The sequence below is a fragment of the Chelmon rostratus genome, chromosome 8, assembly GCF_017976325.1.
Source record: "Chelmon rostratus isolate fCheRos1 chromosome 8, fCheRos1.pri, whole genome shotgun sequence".
NCBI lineage: Eukaryota > Metazoa > Chordata > Actinopteri > Chaetodontiformes > Chaetodontidae > Chelmon > Chelmon rostratus.
The window spans coordinates 11,023,585-11,046,770 of NC_055665.1; the positions used below are offsets into that span (position 1 = coordinate 11,023,585).

The window sequence follows — 23,186 nt, forward strand, 5'->3', positions numbered from 1 at the left end:
ACAAACAAAAAAACGATTTCATTCTGTTGACGTAATAGCAAGTGGTTTGACAGAAAATACACAACATGTATGACATTTTTGGATAAACATTGTATACACTGCATGTATTGTTAAAAAAAAGGGGTACAGGTATGGAAGCAAAAACAGCTGCAAGAATCTGAATCTCATGAGCAACTGAACAGCTTACTGATTTCGAATCACCGCTGGTTAAAGTGGGAGTGGTAATTTCAAGTCGTACAATTTAAAAAACTTGATTTTAATGATTCGTTTAGGGTTCATATAGTCGGGGAGAAAATACAGGTGGTTAACGCTCAGGTTGCTTGTATCCAATTGGTTGTTTCTGGTCAATTCAATATGACAAATTCAAACTTGAACTTGAACATGTGGGCTACCAAGAATCACATCTGAGCCTGATCCAAGAAAGACAAATTCAGATGAGAGATTGGACTAAATTTTGTATTTGCACTTTAAATTAAATTTCAAAGAGGTGAATTCAGACCATATACATTCTTTTCTTAAAACATTTACTGAAATATTTCAGTTCTTTACGTTCAGTGGTGTTCAAATTTCAACACTAAGTCTTCAGTAGAGGGTTAAAATTCACAATTAGGTATTAAAAGAGAACCCCAGTGATTCAGCATTTCATGGTTATTGCTGGAGGAGAACCAGAAATACTGTCTTCATTATTCCAAACGTTTTTCTTTCTTGTCAAACCTGGCGACTGCATTACCCACAATGCAACTCCATGGAGATTGGGCTGTGTTATGCTAGTTGCGGCTGACATAGCCTCGAGCTGCAGCATCAGGTAGAGGAGCAGGCTACAGAGGTCTGGTAAGCTCACATCTTTCTAACTCCACACCTTCAGGTTTCTTCTATTCTCAGTCTTGTAGTAGCTCCAGTCGAAGCTGACTCAAGTGACACCATTTGAGGCAGTTTATCAGAGTTCATGAAGTTCCCTCTGGAGACACAAAGGGTTTCATACAACTTTGATCACATATACAGTAGTACTCCCCAAGACTCCAGTGGTACTCCCCAAGACTCCAGTGGCACTCCCCAAGTAAACACACTTTGATGTGTAAAATTGCTGGAGGTCCACTTTAAGTTGCTTATAAAATTCCAATAATTACAGACTCTCTTGCTTCCATATACAGCACAACATGACAGAAACACATGATTTATACCCCACTGATGCACCTTTTCATGAAATATCACTAATTTTAATTAACACACAAAAAAAAGTCAGAGAGCACGAGATTGATTCAGTCTAACCTCTCCAGCCATAAACTGTCCAAATCCAGGAGGAAATGTCAAGGTGGCGATGATCAGTGTCACTGCACCTGGATAGATCAATCGACTGGGCGTACACACACACACACACACACACACACACACACACACACACACACACACACACACACACACAGCCATTAACAGGAAGCCCAGTGTATTCTCAGAAACCTCCAACATGGCATAATAAGTGATGCTTGTAACAGAAATAACTGTCTCAGTATGAGTGCGTACCACCGCTGATTGTACGGCTCTTCTGGTGCTGCTGCTCGCCTCTCTCTAATGGCGGAGACTAATGTTCCCTGACTGCTGAGTCTCAGAGGATAAGTGAATCTCCACACTGAGTGAATAACTGGCTGAAAGGTTGTTAAGGCTTTGCTGCTGTCCTGGCCAGTGTTGTGAGACTGATGAGTTCAGAGAGTGGAGCTGAGATACATTAAGAGGAATTGGGTTTGAATGCGCAAATGGTTTGAGTTCATTGGAACAATGTCTGCTACCAGAATCACTGTAGTCTAAGAGCTGAGTGGTTCATTAATCTACAGCAGCAGGGAGTGCATGCTCCTGTTTGTGTGTGTGTGTATGTGTTTGTGTGTTGGGATCTCACTGTTTGGTTAGGAAGCGTGTGAGCGCTGTAGGTCTTCTCATGAAAAGAACCACCTGTCGGTTCAGGTAGACGAAGAACGCCCCCAGGAAGCCGCACGAGATCCTAGAACATGAGAAAAAACTTGTTCTTACCTGCATAAAGTTTAAGAAAACTATTAAGACTCTGCATGAACACCATATGTACTGGGGAGAATACATCACTGGTGGGATTATTTCTATAGCAGACTTAAAGTTGATACAAAAAATACATGCAGTGTAATTCCAAACACACATGCACACATGTATTCCTAAATAACCTCACCCTATTATTGCGAATGCGGGCAGCTCCTGCAGGTCAAAGGGGAAATCCATCCGGAAGTTAGTTTTGAAGAGAGCTGTGATTGTGACTGAAAGAAACAGAAAAAGATAAATCATAAACATCAAACAAATATGTGATATCAATCGCTCATCTCTATGCTCTGTGTCTTAAGTTTCATTTACCTGCACAAGTTAAAATCAAAGAAAGGACATAACAATAAAATGCAAAGAGCCCAAAAAGGCTTTAGTCATTCGTTTTAACTAAATAATATTAAACAATAATCACAATGTCAAAATAAAGAAATAACAAAATTATAAAACAGAGATTCAAATATAGAGTGACATTATCATCCCATTGGAGTTGTGTTAGTGTACACACGTTGAATCTAAGTCCAATATTCACTCTCTTTTAGCTTAATTTTTGGTCTCAACCAACTCTTTAGGGTAATATCTGGCCCTTTTCTGCTAAATGCTAAATTATGTTCAGCTGTTTCTAACTTTGTCTGTCCGCTGTTTGGTGGTGAACAGATAATGTACAATGATTTTATCTTTTTACTTTTTTTGTTTTTTGAATGTTTGGAAATCTGTAGGTGATGACTTGACACATTTCTGGTTTATCTAAAGAAGCAAATATTACTCAGCTGTCATATTCAGCTACTTTCCATAAAATGCTAGTTCAGCTCTTTTACAACAGTGTGTGTGCGAGTGTGTGTGTGTGTGTGTGAGTGTGTGTGTGTGTGTGTGTGTGTGCTCTGCTCCTCACCAGCATCCTTGTTCCAAACAGAGAGCACCCTGAATATGAAGGCGCTGAATGTGGCGGCAAAATATCCCCGCCAGTAATTCCTCACCGCAAAGTAGGTAGACGTGACCTCAATACTGAACAACACTCCTGGTGGTGGTGACGAGAGAGAGAGGAGGAAGGACAGAGGGAGAGTAGGGATTAAAGAGGAGAGGGAAAATGAGGATGGATAGTGTGAGGAAATGAGAGAGGAGGAAGAGGAGCAGGAGAGGAGGGTAAGGGAAAGACAGAAGCAGGGAACGGGGAGACAGAGAGAGGAGACAGAAATGAGTTAAATAAGCAGAGTGAGTCCAAAAACAGTTTAAGCTGAGGGTGTAATTATACACAACGGGAGAACCGCAGAGTGAATACACACCCACACTATAACACAACCAAACTCACACACACACACACATACACACACACACACACACACACATACACAGGGGCATAATCAGCATGTGAAGCAATAAAATAAACATTAGAGCCATCAGAAACTGAACAAGAAGAAAACAGCTGAACAGAGTGGAATACAATATTCTTTTCCTTTCTGTCGTGATTGAAAACTGGGTTATTAATGTTTTTTGGTTAATGTATATTAGGGGATGTTTTGTAGACTTTTGCACATTGATGGATATTAAGTAGAGCTGCAACTAACAACTATGTTCATAACCGATTAATAGTTTGTTCAATAAAATATCAGAAAATAGTGAAAAATGTGTTACAATTTCCCAGGGTGGAAGTTGACTGATATTTTTAGTTTTATCTGGGCGGTTCCCATTGATGGTTAGTTATCCTCTATAGAAAGCAAACACAAAAGCAGCAAACATAAAGCAACAATTTCTTCTAATAAAATTACTTAAAAGGTTATTAATAACTTGCTGCAAATGAATTTGCTGTTTAAAGGAAAATGCCTCTGACGCTCTGCTGTTCAGATGGACATGAAAAGGTGGAGCAGCAGGTTATGTCGATAGCTGTCTATATTATTATTGTCTATATGTTCTTCTCAGCACCAATTTGGGGTTGGATGAATAGTTGCAGTCTTTTTCACCCAACCGCTTATAATTCTAGTTTGATTAAATACACCTATTACTAATCAATGTGTGCGTTAGATGCTAGGCCAAGCTATTTATTGTTCTTTTTGTAAGAATCGTAAGTAAAACCTGATAAAGCTTGTAGTGAAATGTTTTGTTCACACAGCTACGATTCAATGAATACTGAATGAACTTATGTAGAACAGTGTATTTTTTCTCTTTACAAAGAGAATGTCAGGGCCTAACAAACTTTAGGGGTTGAGGACGTCAAGAAGAGGTATACAAATCTAATATCTCTGAGTTGACAGGAGAGCTCATCTGTGATCAGTTTTTGGATATTTTTGTGCTGGTTCACTCACTTTCATAGATCTCAAAGCACTGAGATGAAAAGCCAACAGGGACAGAGGGCTGAGTATCACACTGGTGCTGATACAATAGCTGAGCTTCAGTACCAGATCTATACTGTTTTCAGAATATACTAAGTCTCTCTATGTATGAGTTCATAATGAGTAACTTAAGTAACGGCTGAAAAGTAGTACGTTTCAAGCCTGTTTTACCTCTGACTGGTTGTGTGTTGTCAGAAGTTCCTGAATGCTTTGTTGTACCTGTAACTATACAACAGTGACGTCACAGGATCCTGGCATACACCTGTACATCACTACAACAAGGTGAGAAGTGACACTGCTAGAGGTCAGCAAAAACAAAACTTTCTGGGGGAAAGATTCTCTTTAACAGCGCTAAATAGATAAATTGGCCAATTTGGACATGATAGTATCAGTGTAAATGCCAATAAGTGACAAGAAATTACCAGAAATACCAAATATACGAAACCATAAGTATCGCCATTACAGTCTGTCCACCAGAGAGCACTGACATTTATTTTCAACTGTAAATTGTTGTTGGCTCAGTGAGTACGCATGTATCTAGGTCTACAATGCTTTAAGCAACAAATTTGATCAAACTTATCAAACCGTTGTTGTCTATGTTATGTGTTTATGTACATAAAAGATTATCATAAATATCGGTATCAGTCTTGAAAATCCAGTATGAGTCAGGTTATACTCTATTGATGTATGAAGACAGGCAGCTATACAAGATCTTTGTCTGTATAAAAAACAGACTAAAGAAAGAAAAAAGAAAAGAAAAAAGTAAGAAAAAAATCCAAATTAAATCAGGAAATATGACATAAAGAGCAAGTAAACAAGACTAAGTTTAGATACTGGATAGTTTTTGAGACTCAGAAAGTACAGGTACAGCCTCAGTGCAGTATGATCCACTACAGAGGGATGTTTGGTGCAGTAGTTTTGATTGTATGAGGCAGTGTGCAAGTTGTACAGTACCTCCTAATGGAGTGCCGAAACAGCATCCCACCCCCACCGCACAGCCAACAGTCAGAATATCTGTGTAACCATAAGGGTTCTACTGACACAGAAAACAGAGGGGGAGAGGAAAAAAACAAGAGGGAAATAACAGGATGAGAGAGACGATGAGGGATGAAAGGTGGGAGATGATTAAGGGGGAAAATGAAGGTGACGAGGAACAAGAGTGTAGACAGAAAGACAGGAGAGTGAGTTGGAGGAAGAGAGAATAAAAGATCAAGGTGGAGATGACGTAATGGGGAACCACAGGGGGAGAATTGACAGAGGGGAAGCAAAATGGAATAAAGTGAATAAATAATGCTCACTGAAGTATGGTAAAAAAGTGATAGAGACAGGGGGGGGTCATACCAAGAGAATATAAAGCAGAGGATGCACATGCCAATGAGAGTAATCAGACAGAGAGGAAGCAATTAAGCAATCAGGAAACAAAGCGAGTGGACTCATCGTCCATAGAGACAGATCCCTGCAGCTGATAGCAGGCCGAACAATAAGAGCTGCAGATATAAAGTATTTTCATTGATTATTCATCACGAATTACATGTAAGGTCCTTTATAACTTTTTTCTAACATGACAGTTGAGTTAGAGGGTTGTTTATGATCTGTGTTGCATCATTTTTTTTTAAAGAATACATATTTTTATATCTGTGCCTTAATAAAAAAGGCGCTGGGATGTTGAAAACCTTGAAGCTCTCTGCTTCAGAAAAAGCCCGAAAGCAGAGATAACCTTAATTCAAGGCTCACATACTGGACAGTATTGCTGAAAAGATAATCTGGAATAAATATTCATTCACTTTGAATTAATGGCTGCTGATGCCCGACACCAGTCTGAGGTAAGGTTCAGGGGTCTAGTTTAACATTTATAGAAAATTTGTTTTCCTGTTGCGAGATCCATAAGAGGATTGATACCTCTTTCATGTCTGTACACAAAATGTGGAGCTAGAGCCAGGAGTCAATTATCTTAGCTTAGCATAAAGACTGGAAGAAGTGGGAATCAGCCTGGCTTTGTCCAAAGCTAAAAGGAAAACAAGTATTTACCAGCAACTCTAAAATATAAGTTAAAACTCGTTTGTTTGATAAGTGGGGAAAAGCCATGTAAAAACTCAAAGTTGTGGTTTTATTGTGCTGCACTCTTGGTCACGGCTCCAAGCAAGAAGCCTCTGCTACAAACATATAGTGGTGACGCTGTGCTGCATTCACAGAATACTGGCAGAATGAGAAGGGCAGGAAAGCCTCCAGTTAGCCTAAATTAGCTGAAATGATTCTCTTACAGTTAATATTGAATTTCATTTAGGTACAAGGAGGCTTTGCAGCCATGTTTCCAGTGGTTTGTTGACACTTTTTTTTTGCCAAGTGGCAGATACTGTAGTTGTCAGAAATCCTTGATGCTCTCTGACTCAGAATTTCATCTTGGTGATAAACATGAACGGTTTTCTCCACAGGACTGCACATAATTACACAATGAGACACGAACCCAGCTTTAATTAGACCTCAAGTGGTGCTGGTAGGTGGATTTTTTACCTTGACAGAATTATGTTAACGGCTTTCCTCCTGCTTTCAGTCTTGCCTGCTGGCTCTGGCCTGAGGTATCAATCGTCTCCTCTCACTCACAGCAACAAAGCCAATAAGTGTATTTCACTAAATGTTGAACTATTCCTTTTAAGTAGAACCTTACCATCCTCGGCTCAGTTACGGTATAATTGACAGACTAATCTGCATGTTTAAACATGCAGTTTATTCATCACTTGTAATGGAGGGCACTGGTCTGAGGTCAGATTTAACCTCCATGTGTTGCTGATGCTATTTCAGGAGGACAGAGCTGATTGGAGACCTGTGCCTGAGTGAGTCAGGGGGGAAGAGCAGGGCGGGACTTGCCTCCCACAGGGGCAGCGAAACAGGTGGCCACTCCCACAGCACACGCACACACCAACAGGTCCTGGTTATGGGTGCCATTCTGGGGTTAAGGGTCAAGGGTAGAGACGGGTAGGGGCGGGGGGAACACAGACAAGCAGGGATGAATGAGAAAGCCAAGGGGAGGTGGAGATAGAAAGAGCAGGGAAAGGGGGAGACAGGGATATGGGAGGTCACTGTTAATACACATGCCAGACATTACCATCACACTATTAATACAGTGAGACACAAACACAGACGAGGTGCGAGGGGGTGAGCCAAAACAAAGACACAAGAGAAAGAGGGAGGGGAGGGTGTGAGCTTGGTGGGAGAGAGACAGATGAGGTACAACAACAGTCACAGGGTTCCCACTTTCTCTTCATCAAATTCAAGGATCTTTGCAGTGAATTTCAAGGACTCAAAGTTGCCATGTTTGGCAAAGTCAAACACTGCAGAGGCCTCATTTGTAATTTTAAAAATTGTCAAGTGAAAAAAATGGTTATTCATTTGGAAAATGTTGACAGAACAGACAGTATTTGAATGCTTTTTTCAAGGTCATTCAATCGTTTTCAAAACAAGACTATGAGTCTACAGCTGGATGCTCGCTGCTCTGTGAGACTGCACTAAGTGCTGCTTTGAGCTAAATGCTAAAGTCAGCATGCTAACATGCTCATATTGACAATGATAACTAAATAAACTAAAGCATTGGACAAATTTAAATTTTGACCTTATGATGGCGCTAGATGAAAAGTCAGTGGCTCAACAAAGTCACTCGGAAACTGTAACTCTGGGGCCATGAATATCTGTACAGAACAGTTGTTGAGATGTCTCTCACCGTCAAAGCGACTGACAGGCTAACAGACAACATCATCTCTTGAGCATTTTCTTTTTCTCAAGTCCTAAAGTAAAGATCTTAAGGGCCTGTGGGAACCCTGTAATTACACCAAAGACAACAACAAAGCATGTTATGTTGGAAATACTGCATTCCACTTCTTCATTAGTGCAGTGACTGCATGGGGCTTATGGGTAATGCAGTCTGTTTTGGTCAGGGCCTCATCTTACCTCATAGACTCCAGAGAAGATGGACATGAATCGACTCAGCACTGCGGCACAGATACTGGCGATGTGGACAAATGGACCCTGGAGGTGATGGGAGGAAATCACTGACACAGATGAGCGACATGTAATGTTATCTACACAGACACTGACTATTGTCTGTAAAACACAGAGTCTAAACTGGGACATGCTGTTTCAGAACAGATAAATCACTGTATAATTGCTGGATGTGACAGCTGCCCTGCTACTGTAATGGGGAAAATGAATATACTCCTTTGCTGAGGACTTGAATAATTTGCTTCAATCCCATGAGGCAATGGAGAGAGGGAAAACATGACAGAAGATGATTTATTATCCTCTATGTTTGGAGAAAGAGTGGATAGAGTGGTGGAGAAAGAAAAAAGAGTGGAAGGAGAATGATGGTAATGATGTTCGATCAATGGATAGTGAGAGATACACAGGAGAACAGACAGTAAAGAGGTGAAAAGGGTGTTTTTTTTTACTTCTTTGCCTACTGGCATCCCACTGCCCAAGCCAGCAGTCAGCCCGATGACCTTTGCTATGAAGGCTTTGAGGGTCAGATATTCCTTCAGTACTACGCCTCTCAGGATGGTCTTCAGCTCAGGGATACCAGAACCTGTGGAAAAAGATGGAGAAAGACAGATAGGGAGACTAGACATCTGGGCGAAATGATGCTGAGTACAGTAAATAAAGAAAGAGTGGCTAAATGCTACTATCTTACAACAGACAAAACAAGGTAAAAAGAGGAAAACACAGATGCTGAGAGAGAGTAGCAGAGGGTGACAGGTGATGGAGAGCTTACCGATGGCCTGTGGGGAAACCAGGTGACAGAAGAGCGAGGCAAACATTACAAGGATCATGGGATAGGTAACCCAGGCAAGGTACTGGAGCGGCACATTGCCCTTAAGCTCCCCATGTATCCACTTATAGGCTGAAAGATGGAAAAATGACATACAAAGAGAAAAGACAGAAATAGAGCCTTACACACAAGAGTATAACTGAACAATTACACACAATACAAACCAAACTGCAGATCTGATAGTAATAATCTCTGTGACGTTGGCCTGTGTTACCTTGCAGGCTCTTGGCGCTGGCGTAGTCCATACTCCAGCTGACCAGAGCCATAGTCAGTCCCAGAAGAACCAGAAAAATCCAGTCTTCCCCCATCTTGGTCACTATATACCGCCGTACACGAGCCAAACAATCTGAGACAGAGAGATAAAATGATCCATCTTCAATCCACTTATCGCTACATTTGATAACTGACAGTCATTTTTAAAATGCCTGAGAGGGAGCGTGGTTATGGGCACAGTGATGATGCTATAGTTCATCATAGAGGTACAGTACAGAATGATCTGAATAGATGCTTTTTTGACATTTACAACGGATGTATGTACACTCTCTGACATACATAAGAACATACATAAGAATTTAAAACACAAAAATCACATGCCAGTTCATCATTTACTGAGGTAAGAATAGCATCTCATCCCAGTGTAAAACGCTGACTTCAAAACTGTGCTTAAAGAGGCTTTAGGGATGCATGTCCATAAAGTTGCTGACTTAAAAAAACAGCAAAGTAAAATGGGATCAGCACAGTCAGTATATCTCAGCACAGGCTGAGGTAGGCTGACTTTGAATCTCTTTTATCAGTAATACAGGCTATCTGTTAAAATGTTGTAATATAGAAGTGCAAGATTTTGATATTGAATTGGTAGCAAAATTACTGTCAGTTAAGCACAGGGTTTGTAGTACTGCCTCTGATGAGTAAACTGACTTTGTAAAATCAGTGGAGTACCCCTTTAATATACCTGCACAATGTAATGTAATTTAATCCTTAAACCAGGTATCAAACATGTGTTTCTTGGCTACAAGGCACAATGTCCTCGACAACCACCAGAGAGCTGACTCTACCTGTATCTGACACAGGCAAAAAACATACATGGAACAATATATGCACAATAAACTAGTAATTGTGAATTGATATGTTTACAATATGAGGTCTAACCTTAATAATTAACAAAAGCAAGCACTCATTTTCAATACTAGCCCATTTTTCAGAGTATTAACTTATTGATGTATTAATGTAGGTGATAAATTAAACAATGTTTGATTGCTAGTAGTCCAGGGTGGGGTGTAATTACCATTGAGAACACTGAGGTCAGTGATGGAGGAAGTATTCAGATCAGTAGTAATACCACAGTTGAAAATACTCAACTAAAAGTAAAAATTCTGCATTGAAAATGTTACAAGCATTATTGGGAAAATACATTTGTGTATCAAAAGTAAAAGTACCCAATATAAGTGTTATATTATTATATATTATATCATTGGAATATTATTGCTGAGGCATTCATGTATAAGTACCATTTTTCAGTTGTAGCTGGTCTACCCATTTTACGTAATCATTCAATTTTTGTGTGAGTGGAGAAGGTTTTAAACAGTATTTAGACCTTTGTGTTGGGGAATAAAATTACAGAAAATGTGACCAGTTAAATGATGAATAAAATACAAAAAAATCCAAATAACTAAATTTACAGATTTTGTTAGTCAGGGTGGGGTCCATTAATGGATGCATGACTTCAGTATGTGTAAAATCCTGGCTACCACCTTAAGTCCAGGTGGTGTAAAGTCCAACTGCCTCATGTTCAGTGCGGCAGCCTAATTCAACTATAGCAGTGCACCATATTTTATGAGCTCATCGTGTTGCATGTAAAATCATAACGTGCAAAGTAACAAGTAACTGAAGCCATCAGATAAACGCTGCTCTGTCTAGAATGTAGTGCAATAACAGTATGAAGTTTCAGGAAATACTGGAGTGAAGTCCACTGCCTCAAAACTGTGTTTAGTTTTAGTAAAGGTATGTTATTAATTTCCACCTCTGTTTCATGGTTGCCACATGTGCTGTCACTAAAGTCCACTAAAGCATGACCATGGAAACTGTCACCACAGTATGCATCCTCTTAGAATACCTTCTGGAAAGCATTTGCATGCGTGTGTTTGAACAGAATAACTGGTCACCTTGGCATTTGGAGTAGTGGCGAGGCTTCTTGGTAGAAGAGGCGTGGCTGTGATGCGACTCCAAGGTCATGGGGTGATGATGATGATGATGATGCCGCCGGCCGTGCCCTTTGCGGGCGGTGGCTGTGGTGTTGTCCCCTGTCTGTCTCCTCCATTGTCTCTCTGTCAGCAAACGGGCAGCCTCCCGACGGGCAAAGTTTCCCAGCTGCTCCCTGTACTCGCCGTACAGCTGTAACCAACGGGACACACTGGCAATCACTATGAATCAATAAGTAATGGAAATCATATGTTTCTTGGGCCTTCTCAGGATTGTAGAGAAGGAAAACGAGATGTCACAGGAGAGAAGGGAAAGGAAGAGAGGGGAGAGATTGAGAAATACCTCTGACAACTGAGACTTGGGAGAGGGATAAAACTAGATCCAGTGAGAAGAGTCTTGAGATAACGAGAAAGAGATGGGGAATGTGCGGCGTGTGTGTAAGGGATACACACCAACCTGAATACCCTGGCAGACAGAAATAGACAAAACGGGCATTGAGATCGGAAAAACCCCTCCCTGAGAGGAGGCAGGGGCTGGAGAGGAGCCAGAGGAAGGGATCCTGGAAGAGAGGACATTCCACATCTTCCCCTTCCGACTATGTGTGCACTTTGCACCTACAACCGCATGTGCACACACACACACACACACAATAACACACACACTCAATCGGTCAGAAAACACGACACCCCGTAATCCAGTGTGATCAGTTTGCAGTGCGCTCGTTAAAACCATAGAAGCTGTAATATACTGCAGATCCAGGTGCAGCTACGATGTGCAACTGAAACCTACAGATCGCATGCATCCCAGCACACAGCAAAGCAAGAAGCTAAATCATAAGGAGGGCTGGCTGCCACACATTTCTGTCTCATGTTCACACAGGAAAGGAGAGCTGACACATCCAACCACGAGGCCAAGGACCAGAGGACCAAAGCAATATGGCCATAACTACGTCCACACCAAGAATAAAACAAAGGTGCAACAACAATCTGCAATCTCATCTGATTGGAAAGTGTTGAAAGAATAACAGCATAACACAGACAAGTTAGCATAATTTGAGTTTGGTAGGATTTCCTTCAGTGTAAGTGCAGAAAAACTGCTTCACGCAACCAGTCTACTGAAATACATGAGTCACTACAACTGCATGACACAGTGACTGATGTAGACGTTTATTATTAATACAAGGATACACCACATAGCAGGTGGTCTGGCCAGCAGTTACACTGTGAAAGGCTCTTGAAAACTTTCGATGCCTCTAAATCACATAGCAAGTTATTTTAAACCTCACTAAACACTGCGAACCACAAACTGTTATTCAGAACAATGCTGCACCACTAACAGCCTTCATGAGCCTGAATTTAACCAAGTGTTTGTTGCATTACCCCTGTCCTTATGTTGTACTGTAAAAACCTTAGCTAGACCTGTGATAAGTTATACAAAGAAATGCAATCCACTATTCTCAGTTTTAATCATTTCACATTATGCAAAAGACCTAGTTGAATATTACTTCCATTTGTTTGTTTTAGGTCGGTTTGCTGCCAGAATAATGCGGTTTGCTGCTAAGGACAAAACAATGATGTGGAAGAGTTTAAATAACAGGTTGCAGAAAAGGATTTGAAGTTATTTTTTGGGTTAGAAAACATACCTGTCATTAGCTCGTCCGAATGTTTTGAGTGTCATCCTTTGGCCGTTTGACGTAAAAATAAAGGAATTATCTATATAAAGTGTCAAAATGTTTCTGATGTGGAAAGGCACATTGGATAGCATGCAAACTATACCGTCATTTGACCTCTTTTTTTATCATTGCTTTTTCTAATACTGGATCCTTTCAGTCTTATTGAATCTTACAAATTCAATCTTACATTAACTTCCTATGTGCTGAAAAACAGCAGAGGCTACACATATCGTTTAAATTTGAGCTGACTCTTAATGACACAAAAAGAACATGACCACAGCAATTGAAAACAGCAAGCTGTGGAATGTCTTGTTGTGTTTTACAGACAGGAAATTACATGTGAGAGAAATTATAATAAAGACAGCTGCACTCTTCAGCTGCTAAGTTACAATTAACTAAAAATCATTTATCCAGGAATTAAGAACGTTTTTGCTGGTCCGTCAGATATTTGTTTGAAGAATTTGGCTAAAATCCTGTTCAACTAAATTTTTATAAAAAATACAACAGTGTTTATACCCTATACATTATAGTTACTTGTTCAGTATTTGATTATAATATTATATATTCTTACAATATACATCTATCCTCATCCAATGTGAGAGGCACAAACAGTCACTGCATCTGATTGTACAAACAACCCATTTAAGCTATAGTTTGAAAACAGAAATCAATCAACATATGTAAGATCCACTAAACAAACTTGCTGAGATCAAAGAAAGAAGACACAGAAGATCATAGGACCTTGTCAGTAATAGCAGAGAATATAAAATCACCCCCCACCATCTAACCAGACAGAGCCTCTGGTGCTCCTGTCTTTACCTGTTCCTCATCAGTTGTCTTAAGCATGATGTGGTAGCAGCTCTGTCCCTGTTCTGTCTCCTGTACTACACTGCAGACAACCTCACCTCCACTGCACTACACATTAACACCAAAGCACTAATCCATCAACATCATCAAACAGGCGCTGGAACCAGGCGCCATCAAAACCAGGGACAGTAACAAGAGGAACCTGTGCACCGCTCAGAGAGGGAAAGATTAGTTACTTACACATTGTACTTCCCATACCACGTCCTGCCACAACAAAAAGGACATCCAGATGTTTATAGTCAAACGATAGCAGCAGTTATTCCTACAAACTATATTTTATAATTAGTTGTTCAACAGCAGTATCTACTGTGTTTTTGAATTGGACAAAACATGTTTTTCTATATTATCCCACCCATGAAATCACATTTCAGTGCCCTAGAGTAGCTTTGTATTTAATCAAATGGATCTAGTGTAAATTTAGCTCTCTCGACTTGTTTGATAGTTTTACAAAATGAATATGCAGTCAAATAGTACTGTTTTTTACGTGGCCAGGAACTAGCGTTGTGTTTATCATTTTGTTTGAACCTTCCAAATTTATTTAGTCAAGTACAGGTGCATTTTAATATTTATTTTGTTGGCTAGTTAGCTAGCTAGTCAACAAACTTTTAGCAACAGTGAGTTGACCACTTAGCTAGCTAGTCAACTAACTGTTAGCTAACTCAGGCTGTCACATACAGGTACTATTCAAATGACAAAATGGAAATTATTTATGAACGGGCTCCATTAGGAGTGTGGCTATTACAATTCAGCGTTGTACTCCTGTAACATTGTTGGACTCACAATTGGTAGTCGTCACATATGGTCTTCACATTCCACACATTTGTCTTTGTTGATTGTACCTGGTGCCTACATTACCCATAATGCAACCAACTACCGACAGTTTCGATTCGGTGTGATATGCTAGCGCTACCATGAAGCATCCTAAATCCTCACACATGAGAATCTGGAGTTAGTGAATCTTTTTTGCTTGATAAATGATCAATTTTAGTTAATTAGGAGACTTTATATCAATATTAATGAATGGAATACACGACAAAACAAAAACTTATGGTGAATGATATATATATTATATATAAAGTATATATACTTTCTATTTGATTTTAATTTGACTTTTTGTGGGGTTTTAGACTGTTGGACAAAACAAACACTTTGAAAACATCACCTTGAACTCTGGGAAACACTGATGAACTATAATATAACTCAGCTGCTACAAATAAAAGTCTAGTGAATGGTCAAAACGGAAGTAGATCTGAAAGAGGGGGACAGAGACAAAAAGAGGCCGACAGCGTGAGAGCGGCATTGAAAGCTGTCTCCATCTCTCAACCTTGTGTTTACCTTTGAGTCGCACACATAACCTTGTATATCCATCAGTGCCACACGGGCCGAAAATGACATCAGCAGCTTTCACACGCTTTTGAACATTGTTGCTGCGTTTGTTCGACTCTCCAACTGTGGAATGACCTTCCCACTCCCACTTCCCAGTCAAGAACACCAGAGGAAATATCACCCTCTCCCTACTCCTCTTCCTACTCTACTCACACTAATTTGCTCTCAGCGAGATTCCCTGCCTCCCCTCGTGGCCATTACTATTTTGCTGCACTTTCCTCTCTCTACTGACACATGAATGTAGTCAGGCGTTAACTGTACGGCTCTGACGCTGGCGCCGCTCATTATTAGCTTCTTGTGCTCTACCGAAAGAGCTCAAGCCTTTAATGTTGTGGTTATTGCAGTCTCGTGGGATGAAGAAAATGGAAAAATGTAACCCGTTCCTCCCTTGGCTTTGCTAGGAATACAAATCCTATTTTAAATTAGGCTGGTGAGCTGTCAACAGCTTTAAATGCATTCATAGATGAGCCCTCAACTGTATCACTGCGCAGAAGGAAGCATACACCTACTCCTCTAACCCCGGTCTGACATTGCTAGCTTATGGAGATTACTTTGAAGCTAACAGATACTGCTAGCTAACATTACAGCTCACCCGAGGAGGATGCCATTAATGCTTACATCCGTGTGTGGATGCACGCTTCCTTCTATGCAGTTCCTTTGATTGTTGAGACTTTGCTGTTGAGTTTTTCAAATGTGTTTTGTTTTTGTTTTTTTTGTTTCAATGAGTAAGAAACGTGAACACACAAGCTTGCAGAGAGAGAGGGAGAGCTTCAGTCGCAGTGAGAGCTGCTAATAGTTGCCGAGGTTGAAGGGCAGTGTGACATTGAGAGTTAATTAAAAAAAATAACAGCACATTCCTGCATCCCTCATGAGAGGGAGTCAGCACTGCATATTCATAAATATCTGTGTGTGTTTGTCTGGGTTCTTTAGCACGCTGCGTGTGTGTTTGTGTGTGTTTATCACCATGCTAAATGAACGCTTCTGTGTGTGTATTTTTGTGTGTGTGTGGTGAGGCCTTACAACAATATAGTCCTGTTCCACAGCACAAGGTTAATGATAAAATCTGACCCGCTTGCTGACAGATAGATCAAGAGATTACCCCCCCAACACACACACACACACACACACACACACACACACACACACACACACAATCCTCCCTTCCAACACACACATACCCACACACAGACACAAACGCACACACGTCTCCATATGAATACACTAATTAACCAGCACAATCCCATGCCTAGTCCGAACACTGGTCAAGCTGTCGTGTTCTAATTAAGGCATGTCGGCACAGCCAAAAGAGAAAAATAAGCCAAACTAAACTTCCATGTGTTATGCAAGAGCCCACAGTTTAACTTTATACCAAGTAATCCAGGAAAAAATGACTGCGGAGGCCCTTTGATTCCTTGTAAACCTGGTTTGCATGTAACAAGTAACGTCACAACATGAAATGTAAAATTTAAAGTCAATAAACAAGTTAGAGATGGTACAAAAATAGCCTTCTTCTACCTAACTTTCAAGTCATGAATGCATCAGTCCTTGCAAAACCTGATGCAACGCAAGGAAGAAAACACTCCAATATGCAAGATAATAAACCTTACCAGGAATTGATCTATATTCAGAACTGTTTCAAAGGTGTTGATGCGCTCCCTCATCTTTCCAGTCGTTCCTGCTGCGGGTTGCTGCTCACTTTCTTGCGTGTCTTTCATATAGTCTTTCCCTCTCTGGCTATCTTTGTCTTACATCTGCCCTTTCCTGTCTTTGCCAGTGTGACGGACACAGACTGTACCTGCTACCTGCCTCCATGCAGTGTAGACCCCAATAACTGACAGGTACAGTCAGTGCAGCGTGCGCACGCACACGCACGCACGCACACACACACACACACACACACACACACAGAGGGCAAAGCAGTAGAGGTTAATACAGACACTTGAGGCTTGACAATAAATTGTCAGCAGCTCTTAATTCAGAGAGGTAGTTTCTCAGTCAGGCGGTTGATCCAGAAGATTCCTGCAGCAGGATCATAAATGATACCAGGCGGGCAGGACACAAGCTTAAGGTATGAAAATAATACCTGCTGAGTGGAGGCCATAGCCGTATTAACATTGTGTGGGATATAGCGGCTAATACTGAACTGTACTTTAAGTGCCATCGGCATGGATAACATGCTTTACTAAAGCCTAGCTGGGCTCTGGTACAGCATTCACTATCATGTTTTTTTGGCTAACATTTGTTTTTGTACACAAACAACGTTTTTGCCAGTGAATGCTCAAATTTGGTTATTAAAGATTAAGCTGAAGTTATGACAAAAATATGTGCTGAGGCAAGCTATTTTACAGTAGAGCAATAGATTTTAACACTAAACTTGCAGGAAAACTATGAATAAAAAGACAAATACATTAAATACAGCCTATAAAACATTTATATGGCGCATATCCACTAACATGTAAGTGGAACGCCCTGCTTCAAAACACCATCAGTCTTAAAAATGTTCTCCTTCCTATAGAGGCTGGAACATGACCTGTGCTGGCTTATTTGGATAAATCTGCATAAACCAGTAATATAGTCTTGCTGTAACATCAATTGGATTCTATTCTTTACCTTTATGTAGTCATGTTGTTTTCCAGCTGTGGCACCTAAATTGGGTCAGTGACTGTTCTGTTGTGACCCAGTAGCTGTCATGTGGTTTCTGGGTCTTTGGGGACCAGAGCACTGAAGGTAGCTGTTTGCATTTATCCGACTGGTAACTGGTCCGCTCAGTCCGCTCAGTCAGTTTGGTGGATTGTAGTGTTTTGACTCTGCGTGTGTTGGGATTGGATACTTTATCACCTGCAACTACCACTGGCCCTGAATGTGGAGTGTTGCTGTCAGCTGAAAATAACACCATTTTATTTCAATTTCAACTGGCCAGTGGAGTGTAAATAATCTGGTTTTGCCTTACCCTGCAATAGACCTGGTGTCCTAGGCAGGGTGTTTCCTTGTCTGTTACCTGGTGCGTGCTGGGATACACTCCAGCCCCCCTTAAGTGACCTGAACAGGCGGAAAATTGATGGATGGAAGCACCTTTTAGTTTCTTTGCAGCAGGGAACGCCCTGCCTGAAAACCTGAGGAATGTTCCACACCACATTTAATTTAATGCAGACTTAATACGTATTTTGTGAGCATTTTGTGCCTTTATTTGAGTCGATTGTAGATAGGTACAAGAAGTGAGGCCAAAGAGAGGGGGAAAGACTTGCAGCAAAGGTCCCTGCCAAGACTCAAAGCAGGGATGATGTAATGACTTTTTCACTGCAGACATGCAGAGAGGAGAAGCACAGGTGTAACATTAATCACCGCTCTGTTCCATCTAAGAGTCCTGCTGAGCGAGACCAGTGAGCCACCATGCAGAACACCAGGGCCCCAAAAACCTGCACACCAAAGGAAAATGCAGCCATCGCGTATGTTATTAACTACACCTGTGTTTTTCCTGAGACATGATCAAATATATGCCGTGAATAAAAGCTTCATGACATGGGGAGCACCCTAAACCCCCAATGCTATTGAGAAATGAGACCTTGGCTTACATTCAGTTAAGTATTTTGATTGGTTTCTGTAACACACATCAGAAATCACATTTTTCTGTTCTGCAACGCCACGAACGGATTTTCTCGTCCGTTCTCTTGATCACCTCCGACTGAACTGTTGTGTGCAGCCTTTCACCTTTTTCACTCTTCCCCCTGAAACTTTCCCTCTCACCACCCCTTGTCCCCATCCATCCAACCCCCACCCCTGAGGTGAAACCTTACTCGTGGATAAATTTAGCAGCAGTGTGACCCAATGTTCACTGACACACTTCTCCGCACCTCTCCCTCTCTCACGCTGTTTATCTCTTTCAGCCCATCTCTCCCAGGAGGCCTGTTGTACAGACAGATGGAGGGCTTTAACCTTTACACAAAAACAATGACAAGTTATCGATGCTATTTTTCAACGCTAACATGGCGTTTCATCTTGTAACTACTGATGTTACTACTAATAGTTTAATCATTACATTATTGCCACCTCTGTAATTGAAAAGACACATCAAGTGACTGCAATATCATATGAAATTTAATGGCTTAATCGTCTACATCCCAGTCATTCCAGTCTGCGAGACATTTGGCAGGTGAACATTATCCCTTTTAGTAGCCTGTAACATTTGAGACTTATGAGATCTGTTTCACTGCTGTTGACATTCTCACAGATTGAGAATCGTCTCCTCACACAACCTCATTTTTAACCACATCCATCAAATAAATTGTAACACACAACCAGCTGTATCAAAGCAAGCACAAAGATACAGTGTGCACACACACACACACACACCGACACACACACATACACATATCTGTCCTCGCCACCCTGCTGGAGTGTGTCTGTCAGTGTGACACAAGCCCACAGAGGGGGCTTCCTCTTTGTTAAGGTCAAGGGTCAACAGCAGCTGTGTGACTTGGAAGTAATTAACACAACCTTACAAACCCAGCAAGCAATAATTTTGGGGTTCTGCAGGTCATGTTAAACCTGGGCTAAATTTGGCTTAAAAAGTCTTTACGTTATGTTTTATTTTATGGGTCCATGAGTTCCAGATCGTTTCATAACCATTTCCAAGAAGTTTCCTGAAAAGAACTATGCAAATAGTTACTAATTATGGGAAAACAACATGTCGAAATCTGTCACCAAATTTATGACAAATGAGTCAGCTAGGAGCTAGACAAAAGTCTGTGACAGAAATGTTGCACTTCTGTACCAAATGTGCATTAGATAACGCTCAGCTTGTACTAATTAAAGGGAAAATAGAGAGAGCGTTGGGTCAGTACACTTCAGTTAATTACTAGTGTAACCTTTTAGTCAGTGCAAAACAGTTCAACACATATTGAGAATAATGTTTTCAATGATAAAATATAGCCACAATGCATTGGGTCTCAGCAGATTACCAGCATTCGGATGCATGTTTCTTATTTAATTGATGAGAAGTACTTGAAAACACACCACACACACATGCATGGATAGACAATTGTTGGAAAGCAGGACTTGGTCACCTGATTCAAACCCTAAAGACAGAGAAGGTAGTTGAGGGACTGAACCACCAGGGGGACACCTCGCAAAACTGGGATATTTCTGTCTGGTCAAACTTTAAACGCTTACAATAGTCAAAATGTTGGTGATATAATTCTGAAAACAAATAATTAATTATTCTGTTGGTTTTGGAAATATCGTCAAATAATTTGGTGATGTTCAATCCAACACTGACCCAAAAATAAAATGTTGTGTTTACATAACAAATTACACCAAGATATAGAACATCCCTGCAGACTCACCGTTACTCACCGATCAGAATACCATCGAAACAGTTCATGTCTACCTCCTAGAGAATATCTGTGTCCATTTTGGTTGCATTTGAATTTGGCCTTGTGCAGATATAGACGTTACCTGCTTTTACATAAAAACAAAAAAAATTAGCTGTGTGGGAGGTGTGATAGTGAAAACATTAGTTATCATTTTACTCTATATATTCTCTTACTCTATTTTCTGTGTGACAGCAACCTGGAAAAGAGGCCCCACTGAGTGAGGCAAGATGAAAAACAGATGTTCTGTGAAGGATAAACACAGGATGGGGGGGGCTTTATTTCCTGTGTGCATATGTTCGTGTGTTAAGGAATATGAGACAGTGTGATCACTGCATGTTCAGAACATGACTTTGTGGCAATTGGCCAGATTTTGAGGTGGAGTTATTAATAAGCCAATGAAGTTAGGTCAGTGCATGCATACCTAATGGCTCCTTGCCAATTGGTCAAACTTTGGACAGCTAGCAAATCAGAAGAAAGTTCTTTGTCTAAAAGACAATAACAATTTTATTTTGTGGAAAACATTTTGAGACTGCTGCCTGTGACTGACTTTTTGACTTCGTTTTTACTAAGATGTTCCTCCTTATTGTCTTACCCGACACGTGTGTTTGTTTCTGTGTGTGTGCATTATTTGTTGTGCATATTTTATGTGTTTTTGAGTGCTTCTAAACAATTTCCACTACAGATGATTTTATCTATTTTTTTTTTATTTTGAAAATGTCAAAAAATTTAGAGCCATGGAAATAAGCCACACCCACTTTAATCAATCATTACCAATTCATGATTCTAGATCGCGCAAACTGAATTTCTTATGAATCCATGCAGCCCATTAAAGGAGCTTTTCGCATTTGTGGCGCCGCCTAGTGGCACAATATCCCAGGACTGCAGAGCGAAGCTTGGATCGTGCATCCAAACTTGTGGACCAAGTTTGGCAACAATAACTCAAACCAATTTTGATTCACAGACATTTATATAAAATTAAAGACACGTTGAAAAAAAGCATTCATTCAAACCCATATAGGATATTAAAAATCTGACTGGTACAGATATGATATGCGCAGATTTGGATGCTGATTGCTCTGTAGTGGGTAGTGTAGCAGCGGGAGGAGTAGTAGAGGAGAGTAGTAGTATTTCTTATTAAATTTCTTTATTTATACAACAGCCTATAATGTATATCAGTAAAGCTGAACCTTTAAACTTTAAAAGACTATATTTCAGTGTAAGGAAGGTCCTTAATATTTGTTGAAATACAGTTATTTAAATGGGGCTGAAACAACAGTAACATGTCACCTAAACATATTAACTTTTTAACTTTCACTTTTTAAACCAACAAATGTAACCCAGTTTTAGCGTAACTTACTGGGAACACTAAAAACACAGACTTCTATTATTGTATTGCAGCAATAGTATGCATCTGTGAGGATTTAGCCAGCTAAACCATCAACTGAAAATATACTCTACTATATTCTGCTGTTGATCAATAAACAAATTATATTAGGACGATCTATTAACAGCTCTACACATAAACTCCTCAAATCCTTCAAGGCTCTAATTTCCTCTCTCACACACAGACGCCATCACAGCTTTCACACCTGAGAGATGTGGGACTTCGCAGAAAGACATTAAGCCTGTAAATAGTGTGGTTAATTGAGATTTCTTATTTATATCTGACCTGTGGGGCTCAGAGGGGCTCCACGTGGGCTGGGAATTAGAGATTTGCTTTGGGCGATCGTCCAGTGTCTCAGAGGAGAAGAGGAAGGAAAAGACAGTCACTGCTCCTCCTCATTTTGTCAGTTGCTCAGGCTGCTCTAACACATGTATACACACCCCAGCTGCTCATGTATTGGTCACTCTCTGGTCTTATAATTCACATTTAGCTCTACAGAAAATGACCTTTAGAAATGCTCCACAAAGACACAATGCTTCAAATCACTCGCTGAAGCAGATGATCTGATGCTATGAGTCATTTATGACCTTAGAGTAGGTGTGATTGGATGAAAGCAGAAAAAAGAGAGTTGATAGCAGATATGATGCTGCTGACCAACATTCTGGATGAGCATTTAAACAGATGAACTGGAGGATATAGTGACATGACTTCATCTCAACACGTAGGTCTAACCTGTCTGCTCAGGTTTCTTGAATATACAGTTTGTATTTATATCCACCAACACATGAAAACAGCAATGACTTTACAAGGCTGCAGCATGAGGAGGAGCACAGATAAAAAGGTGGACGCAGTCACGAAGAAGAAACGTACCCAAAAACAATAACAGTGAAACGCAAGACATCAAGCAGGAGACTGGTGTCAAAATAATGAATAAAATCCGCGATTATTGCAGGGATGACTTTCCATTTATCGCCTTCACTCAGTCTTTCCTAGTGTGGGCGGTGTGAAAGCAGCGGGGACTGTGAATGTGTTTGAGGGCTGTACTAATAAACTTGACATTAAGTTGCAGAAATCTTGTTCAAGAAGTAAAGAGCATGGGATGCAG

At 40.5% G+C, this 23,186-nt stretch overlaps 1 protein-coding gene across 1 annotated transcript in view; it reads right to left on the reverse strand.

Moving 5' to 3' along the window:
• The window catches only part of clcn1b (chloride channel, voltage-sensitive 1b), a 29,663-nt gene that overhangs the window by 6,140 nt on the left and 337 nt on the right, over window positions 1-23,186 (reverse strand). Inside the window, exons 2-11 of the mRNA XM_041941910.1 lie at window positions 11,364-11,592; window positions 9,416-9,547; window positions 9,145-9,273; window positions 8,825-8,958; window positions 8,328-8,405; window positions 5,340-5,418; window positions 2,951-3,076; window positions 2,192-2,276; window positions 1,892-1,993; window positions 1,270-1,354 (exon numbers count right to left, since the gene is read on the reverse strand). Of these exons, the coding sequence (XP_041797844.1) occupies window positions 1,270-1,354; window positions 1,892-1,993; window positions 2,192-2,276; window positions 2,951-3,076; window positions 5,340-5,418; window positions 8,328-8,405; window positions 8,825-8,958; window positions 9,145-9,273; window positions 9,416-9,547; window positions 11,364-11,592 (1,179 nt within the window). The remainder of the gene's footprint in view (window positions 1-1,269; window positions 1,355-1,891; window positions 1,994-2,191; window positions 2,277-2,950; window positions 3,077-5,339; window positions 5,419-8,327; window positions 8,406-8,824; window positions 8,959-9,144; window positions 9,274-9,415; window positions 9,548-11,363; window positions 11,593-23,186) is intronic.